The 24,049-nt window shown below is 34.7% G+C and overlaps 4 protein-coding genes and 1 non-coding gene across 6 annotated transcripts; 2 read left to right on the top strand and 3 right to left on the bottom strand.

Annotated features, from left to right (window-relative positions):
• The first annotated feature begins 1,168 nt into the window (after positions 1-1,168).
• On the top strand, positions 1,169-11,369 carry LOC104220444 (U-box domain-containing protein 62). Of its 2 annotated transcripts, none has more exons than XM_070174251.1 (9): positions 1,169-1,828; positions 1,936-2,170; positions 3,946-4,027; positions 4,887-4,944; positions 5,989-6,077; positions 6,257-6,352; positions 6,437-6,507; positions 7,573-7,670; positions 11,254-11,369. In XM_070174251.1, the coding sequence occupies exons 1-9, from the start codon at positions 1,351-1,353 to the stop codon at positions 11,280-11,282; spliced, it is 1,236 nt and encodes a 411-aa protein (XP_070030352.1). In that variant the 5' UTR covers positions 1,169-1,350; the 3' UTR covers positions 11,283-11,369. The 2 variants fall into 2 exon arrangements, with proteins under 2 accessions (XP_070030352.1, XP_009769619.2); XM_009771317.2 differs by lacking the exon at positions 11,254-11,369 and adding an exon at positions 9,018-9,380 and having other exon boundaries at positions 1,170-1,828.
• LOC104220443 (uncharacterized) lies at positions 8,023-8,933 on the bottom strand. Its single transcript, XM_009771316.2, has one exon. It carries the CDS (start codon positions 8,931-8,933, stop codon positions 8,175-8,177), a length of 759 nt encoding a protein of 252 aa, XP_009769618.1. The 3' UTR covers positions 8,023-8,174.
• On the bottom strand, positions 8,805-8,906 carry LOC138869922 (U6 spliceosomal RNA). The gene has a single exon (XR_011400160.1). It is a non-coding gene; the product is annotated as a U6 spliceosomal RNA (small nuclear RNA).
• On the top strand, positions 11,291-13,602 carry LOC104220446 (uncharacterized). Its single transcript, XM_070174250.1, has 4 exons — positions 11,291-12,066; positions 12,198-12,455; positions 12,697-13,433; positions 13,525-13,602. The coding sequence occupies exons 1-3, from the start codon at positions 11,368-11,370 to the stop codon at positions 13,072-13,074; spliced, it is 1,335 nt and encodes a 444-aa protein (XP_070030351.1). The 5' UTR covers positions 11,291-11,367; the 3' UTR covers positions 13,075-13,433; positions 13,525-13,602.
• A 1,937-nt stretch (positions 13,603-15,539) lies between these two features.
• LOC138868274 (uncharacterized) lies at positions 15,540-17,133 on the bottom strand. Its single transcript, XM_070145816.1, has 3 exons — positions 16,812-17,133; positions 16,097-16,689; positions 15,540-15,977 (listed from the first exon to the last, which is right to left on the bottom strand). Exons 1-3 carry the CDS (start codon positions 17,131-17,133, stop codon positions 15,540-15,542), a joined length of 1,353 nt encoding a protein of 450 aa, XP_070001917.1.
• Positions 17,134-24,049: the final 6,916 nt, after the last annotated feature.

Below are 24,049 nucleotides of genomic sequence, written 5' to 3'. Positions count from 1 at the left end.
AGGAATTTCCTCAAGGGTGTTCAAACTCGAAAGAAGTTAAAAATATTCTTTGATAAAGAGTGATTAATTATCTATATGCGCAATGCAATATTCCGACGAGCATCATCAGGAATAACTAATAAATTACAACCCTATTGTACAACAATTGGGCCATTGGTCTTTGCAGCTCTTTGGTTGTTGGTTTCATTACTATAAAGCGACCCCAAAATTGGCTTGGTTGAGGGTGGTCAATTGACCACTCTTTAAGATATATAGCTTCACTCCTGGCGGGAACCCGTATACACTGCTCTCTAGATATGCCACTAGACGTAAAATTTAATAAAGAGAGGAAGACTTTAAACGTCTTAAATATGCCAGAATATTTGGCTACAATATTTTTAAAGCTTGTAATTTTAAACAAATTATATTATTTATGTAAGTATAAAAGTTTCTCATTAATAAAATATAAAAATATGTCAATTTTTTTGAAACGGACTAACAATTAAATAGTAACAAATAAAGCGAAACGGAGGGAAAGCTTCTTTTACATTATTTGAAAAGATAGCTATAGATAGGGGTTTATAAAAAATAAAATTAGTAACTCAGAAAATAAGATAAATGACACATTACTCCATCTGTAAGATGATGTAAGGAAAGGGGAGGGTGATGAAAATTTAACACCTAAAGCAAGTTCGCAGAACAAAATGATTAATTTGTGTATTATAGTAATACCATGATTTATCGGATTTCATGTACTTATATATTTAAATTTATTACATTAACAATAAAGTATATGCAAATCTTTGAAATTAAAATTCAAATTTCAATATAAACAATAAGACAAACAAAACATTACATGTGGTCACATGTGGTACAGCGGATAAGGCTACTCCTCTCGTAACCAGAGTTTTCGTGTTCGAGCCCTAGGTATGAAAAAATCCTTGATTGAGAGCGCTACCCCTCAAATAGGGTCCTACCTAGCCCGAATCCTGATGTAGCCGGGTTATAATACAGGTACCGAACACCGAGTAAGAAACAAAAAAAATATTATATGAGTTTTTCTTCATTTGTCTAACCATCTATTTGTTCTCAACTTAGAACAATGGTACCCATCTTGTATTTTCAACGACCATCAAATTGACCAATGTTCTTAATTGCACTATCCTGCAGCTACACTTAATACGGCGTCGTTTCACTGGCCCACAACCCCCAAATTCCTAAACCCCTAATTCTTACCATTTTTTTCCTAAAACAAAAAAAATTCCCACTTCCTTCATCACCAAAAATGGAGTTTCTCTTCAATCCAAACCTGCAATTCTCTTTACGTTCCAGAAATTAACTTGAATTAGGGTTGTTTTATTGACACTGCCTATGGCTTCTGAAGAAATGGGCCTGGTTTCGACCCGACGAGTGGAAAATGGACTCAATCCACACTCACAGCTCGTTTTCCATGAAACTTTCAGCTGTGGCCCACCACCACCACCTCCTCATCGCTGCGCCGCCGCCATTACCGGTGATCCGGGCCCAAAAACGACCCGAGAACTTACCGGATTCATTGACAAGTACGATAATAATCATCACCACCATTACTTCACTCATCAACCGCAAGCTGCCGATTTTCGCCGTCAAATGTTCACCGACGACCGACGTGGCTATGGATCGGAGGATGATCACGTGGATGATGACGAGGATGATGACGATAATGATGATGACGATGAAAATGAAGCTGAAGGCATTGTTATAGTTGAAAATAGTAATAATAATAATAATAATAATAATAGTGATAAAGTTAATAATAACTGTAATAGTAAAATTGGCAGTGAAAAACCAAAAACCCTTTCTGTCTTTGGTAAGTGTTTTTGACAGTTTATTATATTTTCTAGTTGTTTTTTAAAACTCGGACTTCTTTTGGATTGATGCGTAGTTGACTATTGATTTATTGATATGTTGAATAAGGTGCTAAGGAATCAGGAAATGAGGGCGGCATGGACGCGAGAAATGCAGTGACAATTGCTAGTGTTGATGGGGAGGTGTATTATAATAGTCAATATTTGCAGGGAAGGGAAGGGTCAAATGCAGGGCCGAAGGAAATGGGGTTTGAGAATGGGTGTGGGTTTAGTGGGAGAAAGGAAGGTTGTTATTCAAGTGAATCGGGAGAGTCTTTGAGAGCTATTCTCTCCGATCCAATTATGTAAGTTTCTTGTCCTGTAATCCCTTCATCCATATGATAATTTTTGACGGAGCACGGAGTTTAAGAAAGAAAGAAAGAGTTTTGAAAGTTGTGGTAAAAATAAGTTATAGACATTTGTGTGACTATAATCATTTCACTAAGGGTAAAATGAAACTTTTTGAAGTTAAATTGTTTCTAAATATAGAACGTATCATTCTTTCATGACAGACTAAAAAGGAAGAGTATCACATAAATTGGGTCAGAGAGAGTAATCTGTTTTGGCTGTTCGCTTGTTCTTCTAGTTTAGCTGCGGCTTTCTGGATCTTAAGTAAAGCATAAATTGCGTTATGACTCCTAGATTGTCTTAAAAAGGCAAGTTATTTAGTATTAGAATGAGATGGGCCAAATGGAGGTTTCATATAGATGGCCTCAATAAATTTTGGATTGTGGCACAGATGATTGATATTGATAAAATTGGTGTTAATAAGATTATTAAAGGTTGTTTGCTTTCTTGGAGCTCTTAGTTTAGACTTCGGACAAAGACAATTAGGGTGATCCCACATGTTAATATATTTGCAAGGTCAAGTGACAACTAGTGTAAATGTGCAATTAGCAGTTATATGCTAGAGGTTGCTTTTTAGGAGAATGCATTAAGCTGCAGTAATGTGGATGCAATTAAAAGTAAATCCCGCAGGAGAGCATATTATTTTAGCTTTAATCAAGTGTGATCTTGCTTGAGAATAAAAGAGTATAGATGCTTTGTCTAATGCTAGCTCTAGTTTCTCAGTTATACTGTAGGTGTGCTCTGCTACTTCCTTTCTGTTATAGGAAGAAAAGAAAAGGGCATTTGGTGGGATGAAATGATTTATTGAATTTTACCTAGATGACTCTTGTAAGTTTTTTTCAGAATCTGGGATGGTTGTCGTTTTGCCACAAAAACATAAATTGCACCCAAGGGTGTGACCTAATGGTCAATGAATCGGATAGAAACCTTGGAGACCAGTGTCAAATTCTAGTAGGGACAAAAAACACTAGGTTATTTTGCCTAAGTATTGGTGGGTAGACTTATCCAGTACCTATGTTGGTGGGAGATAGCAGGTACCCAGTGAAATAGTCGAGGTGCGGAATATTAACGGTAGATTTAATATTACTGCCTCCATTTCATTTTTCTGTGAACCTGTTTGATTGAGCACAAAGTTTATGAAAGGAAGACTTTTGGAACTTGTAGCCATGACATTTCTGTGGCTATATAATCATGACATTGAGGGTAAAATGAAAACTTAAAGTTAAATTGTTTCTTAATATAAAACGATTGTTCTTTTTTAAACAAACTAAAATGTCATATAAAATAAAAACGAAAAAAATGTCACATAAAATGGAAAAAAAGGTGTATGTTGTTAGCTTATGCAAGTTTTCCCGCCTAATTTTCATTAAAAAAATCTTCTGAATCGGCATTTGTCAACAAAATGTTCTCTTTTTGAAAAACGGCTGAGGCGTGCTTTTACTTTTTCGTTCTTCTAATGGCTGTATAATATTTATCTATTCTGAGTTATCAAATGATAATGTTTATAGTAGAGGTTAAAATAATCTTATGATTATTTGCTTATGTAGTTAAGTAGTTTCTTTCCATATTTGTATTTACCGTTTTTGGTTCATGCATTATTTTATTTGTCCTGGCTTAACATCACGTGCTCTTGCAGTCTCTTTCTATACGTTATTTGCTGTTCTAGATTCATGCATTATTTTATCCATCTCGTTACTTGCATCCACACTTGATATCATGCTGTCAATTTCAGGGGAGCACTTATGGATGATGCGATGATATTGCCTTGTGGGCATTCCTTTGGTAGTGGTGGAGTGCAGCATGTGATTAGAATGGTATGTCCTCTGGAAACAGTTTGTTACCAACTTTCATTGATACTCGATATTAATTGCATTTGCGTCTAAACTTCTTTATATCTCTTTTCTTTGAGGATTTTGATATTCAATGCTGCTTAATCAACAAATTCTGTTTCAAGATGCATTAGATAGAGAGACTTACAACCTCATTTGCATAATAGGAGAATGTGTTCCCGAATTCGGGGTTTTGCTCTGGTTTTTATGCTTTTTGATTTAAGTAAGCATCTTTGGAAAAACTTCTCTCCACTTTCAGTTTAGGGGAACTGCACTGTATCTGATAACATAGTGTGATAACCAAGAAAATGCTAATATTCTTATTGGTTGGAGAGAGATGCAGATGGCAAAATCAGATGCAAATGCCTTTAATTTTAGATTTGAAATTGATCGGACCAACTGTTCTGAAACCATGTCACCTCCAAAAGCTATATATGGACATTGCATCCCTACTCAAATTAAATCTCGTCTCTCCTGTCAAACAAAAATAGTTGCATAATCCTCTGTTTGCACTATCATCTAATGTTGCTTCACAGTTCACAAAATATTTCTGAATCTATGTATTTATCTATTACCTTAGTAGTTCTAGTTATGACATTCATTGATATCTAATGAATGTACAAATTCACATAAATGCAAGAGACACAAAATTTTCATTCGTCTTTTCTCCTTTTGTTAAATGTTAGTTTTTCCTTTCACATTTGCAATAGGAAGTTGTCTTCTCGCACTTAAGTTGGCAACAAGGTCCTAGAAAGAGAATATGAATCTGTGGTGACTTTAGTCCGTGTGCGAGTGAGCTAGTTCTAAAGTAAGTCTCTAATTAGCCTTTATGGTGTAATTGCAGAAAGCTTGCTATATCTGTTCACACGTGGTGTCTGAAGATTTAGTGGCGCCAAATTTATGTAAGTATATATTCTCTACTTTTGGTAGATTTAGTATACCATTTACTCTGGTTTCTCTAATACTTGATGATTCTGTCTGGTGGCATGGACTCACTGTCCAGGAAGCACCACCATGGTTCATGGTGGCCCCTATCTAAGAATAAATTTGTAAACATGCCCTGATCGTAGTACCTATCAACAGACTGTAAACATCTCATGTTTCCACTTTTGGAATGCACACTTCTATCTTTATTAAAAAAACGAGCTAAGTCTTCTTTCTCGATCACAGTATAAAAAAGAAAATTATTCCTTCATCATGCTTTCTATCTCACTACGTTCACATGTTAAGCTGTCTATTTCTGAACTACCATTTCTCCAGTGTCCATTCTCTGTCATCTCTATCATTTTCACTTCTTCTGACGAAGGCAACTCTATTTTTGCAGTTGATTTCCAAATTAGAAGCAGCAAACTTAATTTCTCATAGCAGACCGAGGATATCTAATTAACAACCCGCATGTTTTGGCTCTAGCTTCAAATTTCAAATTCTAACCTTAGTTAGAGTTAGAAGGGCTTCCAAACTTGTTGCTTAACTTGTCAAAAAGTAAGTTTGCATTAAGTCAACTGGATAAATTTCTTTACTAATGCCTCGGGGCTTTGGTCTGGTAGTAAGAGAACTCGTGATGCGTGAGTTAGGCGCATGTCACTGGTTTGAACCTTGCCAGCAAAAGCTTGGTATTTAAACTGAAAAGGTAGAGGAATGGCCCCATTATCCGTCGAGTTTCGTACTGCGTGCCATTGGGTCTCGGGGATTTCTAGATTATAAAAGAAATTTTCTCTACTGGCTCTATCATATTCATGATTGTATGATCCTAGTTTTACACTCTTTTTGAACTTCTAGTCAAACCTGTCCGTACTTGGAAGAACATAGATTGAAGGGTCTTTATGTGCTTCACTGGTCCTTTCTGCATTTTTAAGGTGTGAAATGAAGCTAAGAGTAAGTTCATATAGTCCTATTTATCTCTATTCTTTCTGATGACCTCTATTTGCCTCTCCATATTTCTGTAGCTCTTCGAGCTGCAGTTCAAGCATTCCGTCGAGAAGAGGAATCACAGCTTAATCGTTCTTTAAAAAGAAGAAAGGAGAGATATGACCAGGTTTGCCACTTTTATTTTTTTTTACCTATACCACGACCTGAAATTAGATGGAAATAGTGTTGAACGTTGTTTAATTTAGACTAAAGATAAAAAGAAAATCAGGGAGAGTTACATCTGATTGTCCTTGTGCTCAAAAGCCTGACTCTCTCTTAAGGCATTAATATCATAACGTGATGCAGGATAGAGGGACCTTTGGTGATTCACCGCTCTCGGATCATCTAAGAGGAAGAGGCGTTCAGTTTCCATTTGCTGTCACAGACAGGGTTATTATAAAGGTTCTTCCTGTAATATCTGAATTTCAATTGCATTTCCAGATTGGTTTTGAATGGGCTATCTAATTGAAATTTTTAATCAAATAGGGTAACAAAAGGACACCTCAGCGTTTTGTGGGTCGTGAGGCTGTTGTTACCACTCAGTGCTTGAATGGATGGTACACCTCTTTTTTTGCATCATTTTGTTTTTCAAATTTCATTACATCCTTTTTGACCTCCCAAAGCTATTTGCCACAACTTTTAAAAAGTCCACTAATATATCCTTTGTGCTTAGGCTCTCAACATTTGAGTTCTATATATCTGTTAAGCCTAAAAGGTTAAAATCTTCAGAAATCTAGACCTCTCTCGCTCTTGGGGCTTTGGTTCACTGGTAAGACGTAGTGTAATGCGTGGGTCGAGTTCGAACTTTGCCACAGAAAACCCCCTAGTATTTAAGCGGAGAAGGGTAGAGGATTGCACCCATTATTCATTGAGTTTGGATCGTGCGCCTGATTCTCGAGAATTTCTCGGTTATTAAAAAAATTTCTAGACTTCTCTAGCACATAGCTCAGATAAGTGGTATGCCCTTTGAATTTTAAAATGCTTTAGTGCCAGTCAGACATGAAAGGGTCAACATATTTCATTATATTGCATCCAAATCTTTGACCTTTAAAATGCTTACTTTGTGTAAGTAGTTTATTAAAAGAATTCTTCAGCTCATTTAGGTTTCTCGGCCTTCTTATATAAGGAAAAAGAAGAAAGGTTAATCTTAAGTTTGTTGCATTTTGCTATTCCCTTCGAACTTCTTGCCTCAGATTGTCTTCATTGGCTTCTAAGTTTTGTCTTTCGACCTAATGATATCGTATTCATTTTGAGTGCTCTGCTGAATCCAGCTTTTTTGTTTTCGCTTTTCTTCTTTGTTATCTGGATTTGCATCTATATAATTGACAGCGCGATTTGACTTCTCGTCATCTTGCAGTATCTGATAAAATTCTTCAACTACATGTCTAATGGTGTTCTATAGTGTGAGGAAGACGGAGTACTAGGTTCAACCTTTCTTAAAACAGATTTTTTTTTTGGGTAACTTAACACTGAGAAGTTATTACCTCTTATTATGAATGTGTTGTATCCCTTATGTCACACTTAAATAAACACTGGTCAAAATGTTCTTAAAGATTCCAACTTCTACTGACTCATTTTACCTATGAGGACTGACTCCTTATTTGAATGTACAACTTGTGCAGGTATGTTGTAAAGACACTAGACAATGCTGAGAGTGTAAAGTTGCAATATCGCTCCCTAGCCAAGGTTTCAGATAACTTATCAATCCAGCCAATATCAAGTAAGACGGCAGCCAATTGGCTGTAGAGTTATATTCAGTATAATGATCATAACTCTCTCATCCCCTAACTTACTGCACATATGATGCCACGTTTGATACATATAGTCTAACTAGTGACAATCATGAGTTTTTTCAGCTGTAATCTAGATCTTGTATCTGTTCCACGCGATTCTCAGGCATAGGTGTTGTATATTGTAAAGGTTGTCTTGTAGCACTACAGCCTTGAGATATAATCAGAGAGATGAATTATAGAGCCCCACTTGTTTAAAATAAATGAATTATATGGAGTCATTTCCACAGGACTTTGTACTGACTGGTACCTTTCAGATATATGAAGATTAAATAATCTTACTAGTACGAACAACAACAATGTTTTCATTGTTTTTTCTTTCACATAGTAAACATGGACCCAAATTTGTGGTCCGGAGTATAGGAAGGACCATATTACGATTCAAATTGTGATCTCTTGACCATTGAACTGTTCACTTATCGCTGTTTGTTACTTCATAACCAACAACCTTTAAGTTGTGTCAAAGCACTCTCCCTAAAATTCTTAACTCTTACTAAACAATAATGAGTGCAAAACAATCCCATTCCTCTACCAGCTCCAACTCTGCTTGTTTTCAACAGATAACAAGCAGGTCCAAATTCAACTCCTTTCCCTTGTACAATTAACCCCCAAGATTTTGTCAATCCTTCAACTGAATCTTCTTCTGAATTGTCATTTCCATTTTCATTTAATTCTCTATCTTCTTCATCTCTAAGTTCTTCAACAAATATTAGTCCATCTGGGGTTCTTTTCTCTCCATTTTCCCATTCATTTTTCATTTTCTGCCATTTCTCCACTAAGGCTCTTTCAGTTTTGATCTGGGGTCTTCTCTCTTGGCCTCTATCATCTTCTTGCGCATAAATGTGGACCAGTAGTGGCGCTTGCTTCAAGTTCTTTACAATGTCCACCATCCATTCCTTCATCCACTCGTCCAGATTTTCCGATACTATGGCTTCCTTTCTTTGATCATCATCTTTGATAACTGTGTCCTGGGGCTGTGGATTTGATAGAATCATAGAAGCAGAAACACTAAGAGGCCTCCTTTGCATCATTTGATTAGAGATTGAGAGAGATGGCTTTGAAACAAATGAATGAGTACTAACACATTTGTGCCTGTCATTCTTGCGCACAGACCATGTTAATCTTCTCAGTATCGTTCCACTTTTATCCAATGTTCCTACCGGAACAATAGGATGAATATGTAACGACGTCATCTTGAGAGTATATATATATCAAATTTCTGCTAAAATTGTCTTTCTTACCGGGGTTTTATTTCCCCGGAATGGTTTTTGTTTAAGGAATTTGAAGACTGGTGTAAATGAACAAAAATATTTTCATGTTATGGCCTTATGAGTGCCATTGAAAAGGAGGCACGAGCATAGAATGCGCAGTTATAGCAAAGGCACAAGCAAGGAATAGGTTGGGTGAAATAGGCACACGCCTTACCTTTGACATGTATTATTTGAGACCAATCAAATTCATTTGTTTAGTGCTGAGGTGGAACCAATGATATTATTCCACGTCAATGAAAAGATGAAACACCACATATTACAATTCTCTGAGGTGAGAGTTTGGTTCTTTGGTTATTTGTAATATCCACTTCCATCTCTCTCAAAATGTTGGCATTTTTGTTTTTCATGATATTCAAATTTAGTAGACTTGAATATATGTAAAATTTAAACTTTCATAAAACAATTTGAAGGTCCAAAGTTGCCCTATCGAAATTGTTCAACTTTGTCATCCGCTACAATGTTAGTGCCTTTGTACCATTGCCGTTGGTAAATCGTCTAATATTTATTTATTATCAATGGAGCTCCAGCGTAAACAGAGTGGACTGCAAATGTCCAAATTTTTCGAGAAAGATATATCCAAATTTATCCCTCAACTTTCAACGGTGTTAGAAATTACCCTTAGGTAGAAGCTCTGCTAGGGATCAAGGGTAAAACAAGACTTTTGTCAAACAACTGGGGTGATACTATTAGATTAGAAGTGTAACAGAGGGCAACGTTACTCAATTTCGGATATTATATGACAAAATGTGACCCTTTTCCATTATTTTATTATGAAAATGAGTTAATATTTGTATGAGCTTGTGAAGCCTGGACTAATCCAGCTTCTAGCCAAATGTCTCGAGGATAAGAAGGACGAGAATCAAACGTTGATGAAAATCGAGACTTTGGAAAACATTGTGACCCTAATTAAGTAAAAAATTAGAGAGTTGTATTTGTATGAATGCATGATTGTGTGATTATTCATTTTCAGCGGCAAATCGAGAACTTTTAATTTGATGGATACCATCTTCAAGGTTTTTAGAATGAAGTCTATGTACCTTTAAAACTATGGATTTAAATATTTTTTGAAATTTTAATAAATTTTTACACATAACACGTTGAAAATGATCCGACCCTGCTCATTTAGCATGGCCATAGTGGATAGTGTCAAGTTACATATCCAACTATCCAAGTGACCTAACCTATGTTTCTGGACAAAAATAAAAGGGAAAACTACCCTGTATAGCCCTTCAAAATTTTAATAGCCCAAAGTTTTCCCCTTTGACCCGAAATGTCCCTCCGGCCCAATCTTATTACATCTACTAGCCCATAATCCATAAACCACCCACGCTTTTGAATTTACTCGTTTAACTCGGCTCTCTCAAACCACCTTTCTCCTCAAACACAGCTTCTGCATTTTTACTCTTGGTTTCAATGTAAGTCAAAATTTCAGTAGGTTTTTCAATTTTTCTTCATAGTCAACTCTAGGTTTTCCGATTTTTGTTCATAGTCAACTCTATAATGGGGGAAAAGAAGTCTTTGAAGAAAAAAAAGAAGATGAAGGCATCTCCAAATTCTCTGAAATTAGCCGGTAAATTACTGAAATATAACCCTAATTTCATTAGCAATGACGATGACGATTTTGAAGATTTACCAAAATTTGGGTGCGATTTGGGGCATGCAACCCATAATTCTATTGAAGCAATGCAAAATACCCTTAGTGAAAGAAAGCAAAATACTCATGTTGATAGAAGGACTCGTTCTCATAGCGGGACTCCCAGCGATAGAGTAACGAGGTCACACACTGCTCAGCATGTAGTTGTTGAAAAAGGTACAAGTTCCAAAAGAAAGATTAAAATAGCGAAAAAGGATGTTATGAAGGATAATGGTAAAGGTTCTAAAAGGAAAGCTAAAAGTGACGGGATGATGTTCCATCAAAAAAGAGAAAAGTTCATGTTGATAAAAAATGTTCTAGCTCATCTGATTTGAAGGTATTTTCTAATGATATAACTTTGACTTGTATGCGCCTAGTTTATTTTAATATGTAGAAATTTAACCAATATGACAGTTATGTTCCAGATTTGTATATAAATGTATCATTCTTTTTCATATTGTATATAATGTGTATCAAGTCAATAAGTAATGTGCAACTTTTGTATATAAAGTGTATCATCTATCCACATATTGTATAAGTAATGTTTAAAGTGTGTATTTGTGATTGTTAAGAAGCTTATATATATTTATATTTTTGTGTTGTTTGCAGCTTTGGGATTACTATGTTCCTTTGGCTGATCATTATAGTACCCGTATCAGTGTGCATACAAACTGCACTATAGTGGAACATTTGAAAAATAATTTGGATGATCAGCAGATTGAGATGTTTAGAAGAACATGTTTTGGTTATTTTGTGGACTTGCCCGAATTTTTTATACAGAACCAACTTATCCATTCACTATTGCTTAGGGAAGTAGTGTCACCTAAAGATAATGAGTTATGGATTAAAGTGAATAGCACCAAGTTGCGCTTTGGACTTGCAGAGTTTTGTATTATTACAGATTTAAAGTGTAATGGTGATCCCAATAAGGATTATGAATCTGTCCAGTCGAGTCGGTTGATGGAATTGTACTTTCCAAGCATGTCGAAAGTGTCTAAGAAATCGTTAACTGACTGTTTCTTAAACAAGATGTGGAAATCTGATGAGGATGCATTAAAGATTGCAGTATTGTATTTCATTCACAATTTCCTATTTTCTACTACGAATGATGATTTGATAACTAAGAATAATTTTCTGTTGGTTGAATCTGGTGATTTTGAGACTTTCCCTTGGGGAAAAGTGGTTTTTAATGTTACGTTGTGTTCAATGAAGGATAAGGTTCGTAGTAGGAGAGAGATGTACCGATATGGTGGTTTGCCTTTGTCATTCCAGTGTTGGTTTTATGAATGCTGCCCCTATACTCGCAAAAACCTCGCTTGCCGGGTTGGAAATCTTATGCCACACATACTTAACTGGAAAGTAAAGAAGAAGGTGACGTTTAAAAGGTTGAGGAAAGAGTTTTTTCTTTTAAGTCAGGAGCAGGTAAAAGATATATATTTCTGATACATAAATTATACATTTCTGATACATGCATTATACATTTCGGATACATGAATTATGCATTTCTGATACATTTGGTGATTGCTAACTTTTATTTATTTATTTATTTGTAGTTGGTGTTTGGTAACATTTTCCCAACAAATGATGAACAAACAAGACTTCAATTGGATGACTTTGTCCCAGTTTGTGAAGATAAAAATGAGATTCATATTGAATCTGGAGTCGTGGTTGAAGTTAAAACAAGTGCTAAGAAGCACTCCAAAAATAAGCCAGAATCACAATCTATCAACAATGAGAATCCGAATCCACAGTCCAGTAACTTGAATTCAAGCGAGAAAGAGCTAAAACTTATGAGAAGTGAAATCAAGAAGGTACAATTCTATTTTGTCTTTGAGCAGTTCTGACAACTTAATTGATATTCGGTTTCACTTTTCCTTTTATAGGTAAACGATAAGGTTTCATCTTTGGAGAACTTAATGATTTCCTCATTTAAAAAGGTTTTTAAAGCTCTAGGTGTACGCAATGCTTCAAAGTATTCTCATGACTACGCTTATTTGTTATTTTTACCTTTTACTATAATTTTACAACTTGTTGTATATTTTTTCTGAACAGGGTAATCAAAAAAATGACAACCATCATGATAAGAAATTTTTAGAGAATAATTTTAGTAGTGAGGAAGTTATGGAGAAAAATATTGGCATTGAAGAAGTTCTAAAGAAAAATGTTGACAATGAGGTAAGTCTAGAGCAAACTATTGATGTTATGGAGGGTGTGGTGAAAGATTCTATACAAGATGGTAAAAGTAGTAAAAGAGTTGGTGATGACGAAGCCTGGATTGAGGATGCCGAGCCTGAAATCACTGCAATCACCCAACAGTTTTGTGACAAAAATACTTCTAATATGGGGAGTTTGGTGGATGATTCTGTACAACTTGGTAAAAATAGTTGTGAGGAAGGTGGTAAGGACAATAGCTGGAGTAATGATGCTTAGGCTCAAATAACTGTAATCACCCAAAAGTATTTCAATCAAAATATTGTACATGGTGATTGTTTAGGAGTGGAGAAAAATATTGCTACTATGCAGGAAGATCATATAGTTGTTGTTGATCATGACACACCTGAAATGAACCCTAGAGAAAGGAAACCAGCAGGGGTCATGAAGTCACCATTCATAAACACATTTGACTCTGGTGGCACAATCCAAGTTGTTGAAAACAAGCCAACTAAGTCAAAGAAGCCCATCTTGACTATAAAGTATTCTTTTGAGGGAAATGTTGACAATCCTGTTGATTTCAAAATATTGTGTAAGTGGAACACTTTCATCAATAGAGGCTTAAGGACTAATGCGCCGTAAGTTTTATGTTTCAGTTTTTTCTTATTTCTTTTTTTGTTCTTGTTTATTTCGTGTTATGAACCATATCTTTTTATCATGATTCATCAGGGACGGTGTTTATACAGAGGCTGGCAATAAGCTAAATAAAATCTTTGAATTTGGAGTTGATGATATTGGAGAAAAAAATGGTTCTTCACATTTGCATATCCCGGCCTACCCTTGTGTGATTCAGTACGTCAACACTTTAACTGTAAAATATAAACTGGTGATATACATTTTTAGTTTTTTCATACTGTAATTTTGTGACTGTGTATATTCTTCACATTTCAGCATATTGATGTAATTTTTTACTATTTGAGAAAGAAAGGGAAGTACGATGTTGATGTTCCAATAAGATTCACAATGACTGACTGTTGGTTTAACTGCTTGATTTCGAATTTGTACAAGGAGTTTTTGGAGAAAAATAGAGACATGAATTTGATTACTGAAACAGATCCAATTGTTGAGTACATACTTGGGTATTTTTTAAGATGTAATGTTCCTTGGTCTACTGTTGATGAAATCCTTTTCCCTATAAATCTGTTTGATAAGTGGCACTGGATATTGGCGAGATTGTCATTCAAAGATCTGCGCATTTATGTATATGATTCCATGAGTGGCGCGCGACAGAATAGTGCAGTTCAGAGATCAGTTGAGCCATACTCAGTGTTGCTCCCATATTTCCTTCATCGTATTGGTTTTGGGGACACAAAGGAGAATCCTATGGGAATCCCCGCCAATGATCCTTTTGAGATTCATGTCGTTGATGGGTTTCCAATGCAAGATAACACGTAAATTATTATTGAATATTTCTGATTCTTATTCATTTTTTGTATATGAATTTCTATTTGGATATTATCTTAACTTTTATTCAATGTTTATGTGCTACCTTGTATGTAGTGATTGTGGTGTTTATGTTGCTGCATTTGCTGAGTACATCATTCAAGGCAGCAATATTCCTAAAGCTATTGATATTGACGGGATACAAAATCGATATGGTATATTGCTATGGGATTATGGAGTGAAGAAACAAAGAGGACATGCAGTTAGTGATGATGAGTCTACTGGTAGATTGAAGGATAAGATAAAAAAGGATAACAAGAAAAAGAGCAAGTCGCATTCCATTGTTGATGACAAGTCTTTGAAGGATAACATGAAAAAGGGCAAGACGCATGTTGGTGATGACGAGACTTTGAAGGATATCAAGAAAAAGGGCAAGTTGAAGGGCAAGATGAAGTAGTTTGGGATAGTTTAACAGAAACTTCACATGTAGTTTTAAGATGGAAGTAGTTTGGTTCTTATATTGTCTATGATAGGATACAGTTGCATACCTATATTACATTTTATGCTTTTTGTTTGGGTTGTCTTTGAACAATATGTTTGAAATGCTAATGTTGAAACAACTATTGCATTTTCCACAGCTTTTGCAAATTGGAAAGACATGCAAGAAATATATGTTGCTTGTAATGTTACGGTTTTGCTGTTTTCATATTATGCCAGTGAATAGGTGATAAGAAAGTGTTTAAAACCTGTCCTGTTGCATTGGGCCGGTTAAATTTACAATCTTAAGCACCGTGGCATCATTAATTGTAGCGTAAGTGTAAGATATTGTTAACTGTAGTTTTATATATCTATCTGTATATTTTTTGGATAGTCAGAGTCTATTGTATGTAATTGTATATATATACAATTTCTATTTTGTATATTTAATTGGCAGTCCCTCTTTTTTGTATAGTTTTTATATAATGACATCTATTTTGTATATGTTTTGTATAACTATAGTTTATTTTCTATTTTTTTTGTATAGGAACAAAATATTACATATAAATTGTATAGTGACAGTCTATTTTGTATATTTTTGTATAGTAACAGTCTTTTTTATATATTGTCATCTATTTTGTATAGTGACATCCATAATAGTATTTGAAATAAAACTTCTACCAATACTTTCATTATGACAAAAAGTAGCATCTTAATTCATACATCAGAGAGAATCTGATTGCAAATCTCATTATTTTTCTAATATTCTAATTGCAATATTCAATTTTTTTTTGCAAAATACTAAATCACTATAGCAACATCTACTAGTTGTCTTGAGCATTCCTACATGTTCTTCTATTATGTCCTTGTTTTCCACAAAGTCCACATGTAACAGTTTCAGTATACAGATATTCATAAAGTCCCTTGCGTCGCGACTTCGTCAGTATTCTTGGTTTGCCCTTCACTATCGGTGGTAGGACCACATTATCTAACACCTTTGTTGGAAGGTCCCATGTAGTTTCATCACGAAGTGGATTAACTGGTACTTCATATGTCTTCTTGAAGTATTCCTTGGTATAATGGGCAGAACAATATTTAGGTGCTTCCATGTGTGTGTAGTCCAATACTGCCATAGCATGTGGACTAGGAATCTCATCCACTTGAAATCGTTTGCACGAGCATTCTCTTTTTTGCATGTAGACTATGTTTCGCCTTTTTTTAGCATCCATTACTACATATACATAATCGGTTGAAGGCTTCACCTAAATTTAAATAGATATTATTAGTAACACTAAAACAGGGATATGACAAGTATTACTGCATTTTTGTCAAAGTATGTTACTCCGGCGTATGAAGTAAAACATAATAAAAGAATATTTACCGTCATCTTTTGCGACAAATAGCTATTTTCCTTCAGTACTTCATGATATTTTTGTCCTATGTCAATAAATGTACTCATTGCAGTCATTCTATTTGTATTATTCCATTCCATAACCAAATTCATCATGTAATCTAGCAAACTCATGATTGGTAGCTCTCTTGCCTCTCTGTTCCTTGCATTGAGTGACTCGGCAATATTTGAAGTCATCACCATGGATCTATTAACAATGGAATGCACTATAGACCACTTTTCATAACCAACTTGGAATAGGTAACCCCTTACCCTCTTATCAATGCTGTCCATATCTTCCATGAGGCGATTAAAATCTTCAATTTTGTATGCTCTGGCCATTGCAAAAAATACTTCCCTCAGCCGGTCATGGTTCTTATTGAACTGCTTCTTTATGTTATTCCAAAGATGAAAGATGCATACACAGTGAGATACCTCTGGATACACAATCGAAGCACCCCTCAATATGCTTGCATGACGATCCGATACGATGCACATCCTTTCCTTTTCCCCAAAAGCCTGTCTAAACATTTCAAAAAACCATTCCCAGGAAGCATCATTTTCAGAATCTACAACAGCATATGCTAGTGGAAAAATTTTACCCGCTTAAGCAAATAAGAAAGTATCCACATTTTATTTTTGTTATACACAAATAAGAACTATCTATACCATATATAATTATTATACGAGTCTGCAACATATTCACCTGTTGCATCTTGTGCGCTAGCTGTTAACATTGTTCCTCTGTGTGATGATTTGAGGAATGTCCCATCAACCACTATGATAGGGTAACAATATTTCCATCTTATGATTGATGCATTTAGTGCGATAAAAACATACATGAAGCGCTCGTCCTCTGATTTATGTAACCTTGTGACAGAACCAGGATTTGTCATATTTATCATATACAAGTGACCCGACAGTTTTCTATAAGATTCACGCGGTATCCCTCTTAGTAGTTCAAGCGCCTTTTCTTTTGTTCTATAAGCTTTTATGTTACTCTTATTAATCCCATACTGTTGTTTCATGTTGCTCATGATGTCTGTCTGAGTGTATATTATTTTTGGATTGGTATATTTGTTGCAAATCAGTTTTGCAATGGCTGACGAAGTAGCATGACGTTGTGAAAATAGTCTACTCATCTCTGGGCAAGTATGGACATCATTGAACCGGCTAATCTTGAAGACATTTGATTTGTGTAAACTTGAAAATCTAAGACTCCATTTACAACTTTCATCCACGCATGTAAGACAATACCTATTTAAAATATAATGTTATGATAATGCATTTCTTCAGATTTTTACACGTGTCTCAAATAAACAAGCAGTATACATATGCAATCTCACTATACAATAATTATACATTTTTATACATATCTATATAAAAAAATTACAGAGAAGTGCAATCTTATTATACAATAATTATACATTTTTTATACAGATCTGTATACAAAAAATTACAGAGAAGTGCAATCTTATTATACAATAATTATACATTTTTTTTATACAGATCTGTATATATACAGATATGTATATAAAAAATTACAGAGAAGTGCAATCTCACTATACAATAATTATACATTTTTTATACAGATCTATATACAAAAAAATTACAGAGAAGTGTTATCTTATTATACAATAATTATACATTTTTATACAGATCTGTATACAAAAATTACAGAGAAGTGCAATCTTAGTATACAATAATTATACATTTTTTATACAGATCTGTATACAAAAAATTACAGAGAAGTGTAATCTTATTATACAATAATTATACATTTTTATACATATCTGTATACAAAAATTACAGAGAAGTGCAATCTAATTATACAATAATTATACATTTTTTATACAAATCTGTATACAAAAAATTACAGAGAAGTGCAATCTCACTATACAATAATTATACATTTTTTTATCCAGATCTGTATACAAAAAATTACAGAGAAGTGCAATCTCATAAGTAGAAATCATACCTTGTTGTAGATGATCTATCCACTATAAATTGACATTTTTTTCGTATTGCGTAGTGCTTCATTATACTAATGAGTGTATTTTTGTCCCAATACAACTGACCTTCTGCAATTTCTTCATGTTGTGGATTGTCTATTATACAATTTCCCTTCAATATCTCAATTTTGTCTTTCTTTACATGATTATCCATCATCTCAATAATATTAGTTCCATGTACTTCTTCTACGTTCTGACATTGTAAACCAACTGAAGTTGTTGCGAGTAAGTTTCCGGCTGAAGTTGTTGCAAGTAAGTTGCCACCCAAGTATGAACTTGAATATGAGCATTCAACACTTGAATATACAGTTTTCAATGTTATGCATAATGGATATTCAGTGATATCCAGGTTTTTCTTTTTCATCTCCATATACAAGCGTACACTCATATCATTGTATATTGGAATTGCTACATAGCCATCCTTCACTGTATATTTTATCTCCATTGCACTCGTAATTGAATCTCTACCCAATTGCTTGTATATCTCATCAACAAAATAATCATAGCTACAGTCCGAATTGATCAACACGCCATTAACAAGGAAATTAACAAATTTACTCTCACTTACCCATTCACTACTGTGTTGAAGTAAAATCGGAATCAAAGTTGGAACTGTAGTTCCAACATTCACAATCTCCATAGACATTTGTTGATTTTGTCGATTTTGTATCAATTTCACAATTTAAGAACGAAATCTCAACTCTATTAAGCTGATTGTAGGCAGCAATTGTGCAAAAAATTTGAATTTCAGCATGAATTTTTGAGAGCTCTTCTCTGGGTTTAATCTTTAAAAACCCTAGAATTTCTTTCACAATGTGAATAATTGGGCGACTTTTATAGTGTTTGGAGGTTGAAGATCCCATACTGAATGCGTGAATTTAGGATACAAAATCGATTAGGACTGCTTTCTTTTTCGTTTGCGTTGAGCGTATGGTTTCAGCTTTTTCAGTTGCTAGCCTTTGTTATTGTTTTGAGGCTATTACTTGTAAGAGATTATTTTGTGGCTATCAGGTGATATAAGTTTGGCTCTAGTGGCTATAAATGAAGTTTGCTCAAAATAAAAGGTGGGCTCTTTGGAGCAGCAGTAGCAGTGGGGTGCTTAAATCTCATTATTTCAACTAATTAATAGAGTTGTGTCCTTAGACTAGTAGATTTTAACAAATTTAAAATTATAATAAGGAGAAGTATTTTAAACATGGTTTAATTGCTAAACACAAGTTATATTTATGAAAATTTGTCCGTGGAAGTACCAAATGTGATATTTCTATTATTTAAAAAGTTTGATAAGTTATTCATTTCATTAGAATCAAAATTAAACTTGACTAATAACTACAGGAAAAAAGGGCACCCTAGTGCTTGAAGCAACTCACATTCATGCAGGATTCTGGGAAGAGTCGCACCCCAAGGGATGTAATGTAGGCAGCCTACTTTAATACAAGTATTAGTGGCTAATTTCACGACTAGAATTCGCGACCTGTCAATCATACGTATGCAATTTTATTACTGCTCTAAGGCTCCCTTCCAATAATTATTCTTTAATTGGATTGCCCATATTTAGTGAGTCATCAAAATTCTTACAAAAATGTGATGAAATGTTCGACAATTTTTATCGATCAGTAAATATTTTTAAAGTACTTTAATAAATAATGTCAGAGGTGTTCAATGAGACAACAGGGCCTAAACTTGGTTGGTGAAAGGAGTGGTGGTTATGCAACTAGAGACGAAGGCAGATTTTGTCCTCTTCTTCCTTGAGCTAATTAATAAAAAGAATTAAACTAGAAAGTTAATGATAAATATGGGATATAAATAATGACATAACCTGATAATTTACGTGCAAAATTGAGCTATTTTTTTAAATATAAAATTTGGTTATTTACGAAAACAATAATAATATACTCAGTATAATCTTATATGTGGAGTCTGAGAAAGATAATGTGTATGCAGACCTTACCTTTAACTTGTGAAGGTTGAGAGATTGGTTTTGATAAACCCTCGGCTCAAGCAGAGCATTCCAAAGCAATTCTAAAAAAGAAAAATCGATAATGAAGAAGCCATAGAAAGGGAAAAAACAGTTGATGTTGTTTTGGAGGGAATAAAGTAATTTGCTCACTCATTATACCAAAAATAATTATTCATAATTATTAAGTTTAAAACTTGCATCCATTTTCAAGGCAATACACAACTTTTAAATGGTGTAAGGTATGGTGCAACATTAATGTTTTTCATGCAAAATGATTTTTGAAAAAAACGATTGTTAGATTATTTTTAGTGTTCGATAGGGCATTAAAGGTTATCAATAATACATGACCCAAAAAAAAGGTTATAAATAGTAAAAATAAGAGAAAACGTCTTGGCCATTGTTTTAGTAACATTACTATGATTGAGGCAAGTCACAAGAATCAGAATTGACATATTTGTTAAAAAAAATGATAAAGTTTTATTCAACTAGTTTGGGCACGCCTCGATTTTTTAACCTACCGTTTATTTTTTGAGAATCTTATGAAAATATTCAAAATAAATCCAAACTTACCAACTTTTAGCTATTAATTACATACTTAACAAAACTAGCTAAACTCATACAAAAATTGAAACCCCACATAAATAAGGATTCTTTCTCTCCAAGAATCATACGCAAAGATCTCTTTCCATATTTTTAAGCGTGATCAGAAACATTAGATGCAAGAAGGACATAAAATTTCAATGATAGGTAATAAACAAGGTGATGAAACACAAAGAAAAGAATATACAAGAATCCAAAAATCTAAGCGAAAAGGGACCTTTTTTCATGGGTATGGTTGAAATTCATTGAAAACGTATAAATTAGTCAATATGTAAAGTTTGAGGAAGATTGGAGATGATTTAGACTAGTTTTGAGTCAAAATCAGTTGTTGAAATCGAGTTTAAAAATTTCTCTGCCACACATGTATCAAGCATGTATCTCACGTATATGTATATTGAAGAAACTCACTGAAATCTTGATCGACATTGAAGCAGGGCAAAACATAGATGAAAGAAGAAAACACATGCAGAAGTTTGGAGAATTTTCTGTGTATTATCAATTGAATAGTGAAATGAATAAGCTAGCTACACCTATATATACAAGTTACAACTAATTGGTCAGCTGTTGCCAACTGTCTAACTAACCTCCACTATCAACATAATTAACTAATAACTAATTACACTACACTAACTAACGCAACTAAAAACAGATCAAGCCCTTAGTGCACGGTTAGGGAGTTGTCTAATTCCTTCACACATCCCCTCAAGCTAGGAGCCATGAAGATGTTCTTCATGCCTAGACTGGACAACAAATAATGATGTTGGGTGACACCCATACCCTTAGTGAGAATATCTGCCTGTTGTTCTGAAGAAAGAAGATGTAAAAGATGAACAAGTCCAAGTTGCACCTTCTCGCTAATGAAGCGACAGTCTATATCAATATGCTTTGTGCGCTTGTGAAACACTGGATTAGCAGCTATTTGAATCGCAGACTTACTGTCACACATCATAGACACAGGTTTCTGCATATGCACCCCCAATTCTTCAAACAAACCAGTCACCCAAACTATTTTTGCAACTGTTGATTCCAAACTTCGATACTCAGCCTCAGTTGAACTTCTGGATATAGTTATTTGTTTCTTCAACTTCCATGAGATCAAAGAGCTCCCAAACTTAATCAAATACCCAGTTACTAATCGCCTGATATTGGGGCAAGAGGCCCAATCAGTATCACAATAGGCTGTGAGTTGAGAGGAAACATCTGCTGACATTAGTATCCTCATGCCTGAGGATTGCTTGATATACTTGATCACCTTGATGACAACCTCTATATGTGATGTATTAGGACAATGCATGAACTGGATCAAGCATTGCACTGCAGATGCTATGTCTGGTCTAGTCATAGTGAGGTAGAGAAGTCTTCCAATCAATCTTTGATATGAACTAGGATCATCAAGAACTTTAACATCTTCAATACCAAACTGAGTGTCAAACTCCAATGTTGTAAGCTTCTTGTTGACCTCCAAAGATGCCCTCACTGGTTTTGAACCTGGGAGTCCTATATCTAAGATGAGTTCTAATGCATATTTTCTTTGATGCATTAGAATTCCCTCTTTGCTTCTAGCAAATTCAATCCCTAAGAAAAACTTAAGCTCCCCTAGGTCCTTGATTTTAAAAACTTGCTATAAGTACTCCTTAGTCTTCTGTATTAAGGCAGCATCATCTCCTGTAATTATTAGGTCATCAACATAAACTAGACCACTACTATTTTGCCTTGGACTTTTCTAGTGAATAAGGAATAGTCCAAGTGACTCTGATAGAACCCAAAAGTTGTCAATGTAGATGTTAGCTTAATGTTCCATTGTCTAGAAGCTTGCTTAAGACCATACAGTGATTTGAGAAGTCGACAAACTTGATGTTGTCCCTCACAAGCAAACCCTTGTGGTAATTCCATATATACTTCTTCAGTTAAATAACCTTGCAAAAATACAGTGTATACATCTATTTGATGAATGTCCCAATTATACATTGCTGCCAATGAAATAACAGTTCTCACTGTTACCATCTTGACAACATGGGAGCATGTTTCTTGATAATCAAGTCCCTCTCTTTGGCTATACCGTTTGGAAACCAACCTTACCTTAAGCCTTTCCACTTCACTTGTAGCTTTATATTTGATCTTGTATACCCATCGACAACCAATAGCCTTCTTCCCTGGTGGCAAATGCATCACTGTCCATGTTTTATTATATTACAATGTCTTGATCTCTGTCTGCATTGCTCTATCCATTTTGCATCCTTGACTACTTCTGCATAGTTTTTAGGCTCAGTGTCTGCAGAGAATTTGGTGATGAAACTTTGATACTTAGAGGATAAGAAGTCATAACCGATGACATCTGAGATAGGGTACAAACAAGCATGTGCTCCTGATTGTTTATCAGTCCTCATATAGTCTTTAAGCCAAATAGGTGGCTTAGTTGTTCTTCCTGATCTTCTTTCAGTCAATTCTGTTATTTGATGTTCTTCTACTGCTTCTATGTCTTCAACAAATTCTGTCACACCTTCATAAGGGTCCTGAGATTCATGATTTTCTTTATCAAGATCTGCTGATGCACCTGGAATCTGCTATGAAGTAGAATCTGCAACATCTTGATCATACAAAATGCTTCTACTTATAATATCTAAATCATCCACTACACAAAACCTCTGCAATTTTGTAATGTCAGTACTTTAGGAGCTTTGGTTTTTATGATTATCCTGGAAAGGAAATATGCTTTCATGAAATATAACATCTCTACTAATAAAGCACACTTTATTAGATAGATCAAATAGCTTGTATCCTTTCTGATGAACACCATATCCTAGCAACACTGATTTCACTGCTCTTGGACCAAACTTATCATGTTTTGGAAAAATAGTTGCATAACAGAGACAACCTATCACCCTCATGTGGGCCAAAGAAGGTGGACTGTTATATAATATTTCAAAAGGAGATCTACCTTTCAAGATGGTAGATGGTACCCTGTGTATTATATATGTTGCTGCTTCAACACATGTGCCCCAGAATCGAATTGGCAAATTAGATTGGAACCTAATGCTCTTGCTGTTTTTAGGATGTGCCCATGTTTTCTCTCCACCACTCCATTCTGTTGGGGAGTATAAGGACAAGAACACTAGTGCAAAATCCCATGATGTGCAAATAATTCCTTGCAAGACATGTTAAAAAACTCATATCCATTATCTGACCTAAACATTTAAACATCTTTCCAAATTAGTTAAGAATCATTGTAATGAATGTTTTAAGTAACTCAGACACATCTGATTTCACTCTCATTAAGAAAATCCATGTCCATCTTGTGTGATCATCTACTAATGTTAAAAAGTAATTCATTCCATTATAGGTTGAGGCCTTATAAGGACCCCATACATCCAT

Source organism: Nicotiana sylvestris, chromosome 5 (assembly GCF_000393655.2).
Source record: "Nicotiana sylvestris chromosome 5, ASM39365v2, whole genome shotgun sequence".
NCBI classification, from domain to species: domain Eukaryota; kingdom Viridiplantae; phylum Streptophyta; class Magnoliopsida; order Solanales; family Solanaceae; genus Nicotiana; species Nicotiana sylvestris.
This window is presented reverse-complemented; position numbering and strand designations above follow the sequence as displayed.

What these genes read in the sequence shown, in the direction of transcription:
- LOC104220444 (XM_070174251.1), top strand. Translation starts at nt 1,351, where the DNA reads ATGGCTTCTGAAGAAATGGGCCTGGTTTCGACCCGACGAGTGGAAAAT. An exon ending in CAGACAGGGTTATTATAAAG is followed by an intron (nt 6,353 to 6,436) that starts GTTCTTCCTGTA and finishes TTAATCAAATAG; the next exon opens with GGTAACAAAAGGACACCTCA. An exon ending in ACTCAGTGCTTGAATGGATG is followed by an intron (nt 6,508 to 7,572) that starts GTACACCTCTTT and finishes CAACTTGTGCAG; the next exon opens with GTATGTTGTAAAGACACTAG.
- LOC104220443 (XM_009771316.2), bottom strand. Translation starts at nt 8,933, where the DNA reads ATGACGTCGTTACATATTCATCCTATTGTTCCGGTAGGAACATTGGAT.
- LOC104220446 (XM_070174250.1), top strand. Translation starts at nt 11,368, where the DNA reads ATGTTTAGAAGAACATGTTTTGGTTATTTTGTGGACTTGCCCGAATTT. An exon ending in TTCTTTTAAGTCAGGAGCAG is followed by an intron (nt 12,067 to 12,197) that starts GTAAAAGATATA and finishes ATTTATTTGTAG; the next exon opens with TTGGTGTTTGGTAACATTTT. An exon ending in TGAGAAGTGAAATCAAGAAG is followed by an intron (nt 12,456 to 12,696) that starts GTACAATTCTAT and finishes TTTTCTGAACAG; the next exon opens with GGTAATCAAAAAAATGACAA.
- LOC138868274 (XM_070145816.1), bottom strand. Translation starts at nt 17,133, where the DNA reads ATGAAACAACAGTATGGGATTAATAAGAGTAACATAAAAGCTTATAGA. An exon ending in TAGCGCACAAGATGCAACAG is followed by an intron (nt 16,690 to 16,811) that starts GTGAATATGTTG and finishes TTTTTCCACTAG; the next exon opens with CATATGCTGTTGTAGATTCT. An exon ending in ATTTGTCGCAAAAGATGACG is followed by an intron (nt 15,978 to 16,096) that starts GTAAATATTCTT and finishes ATTTAAATTTAG; the next exon opens with GTGAAGCCTTCAACCGATTA.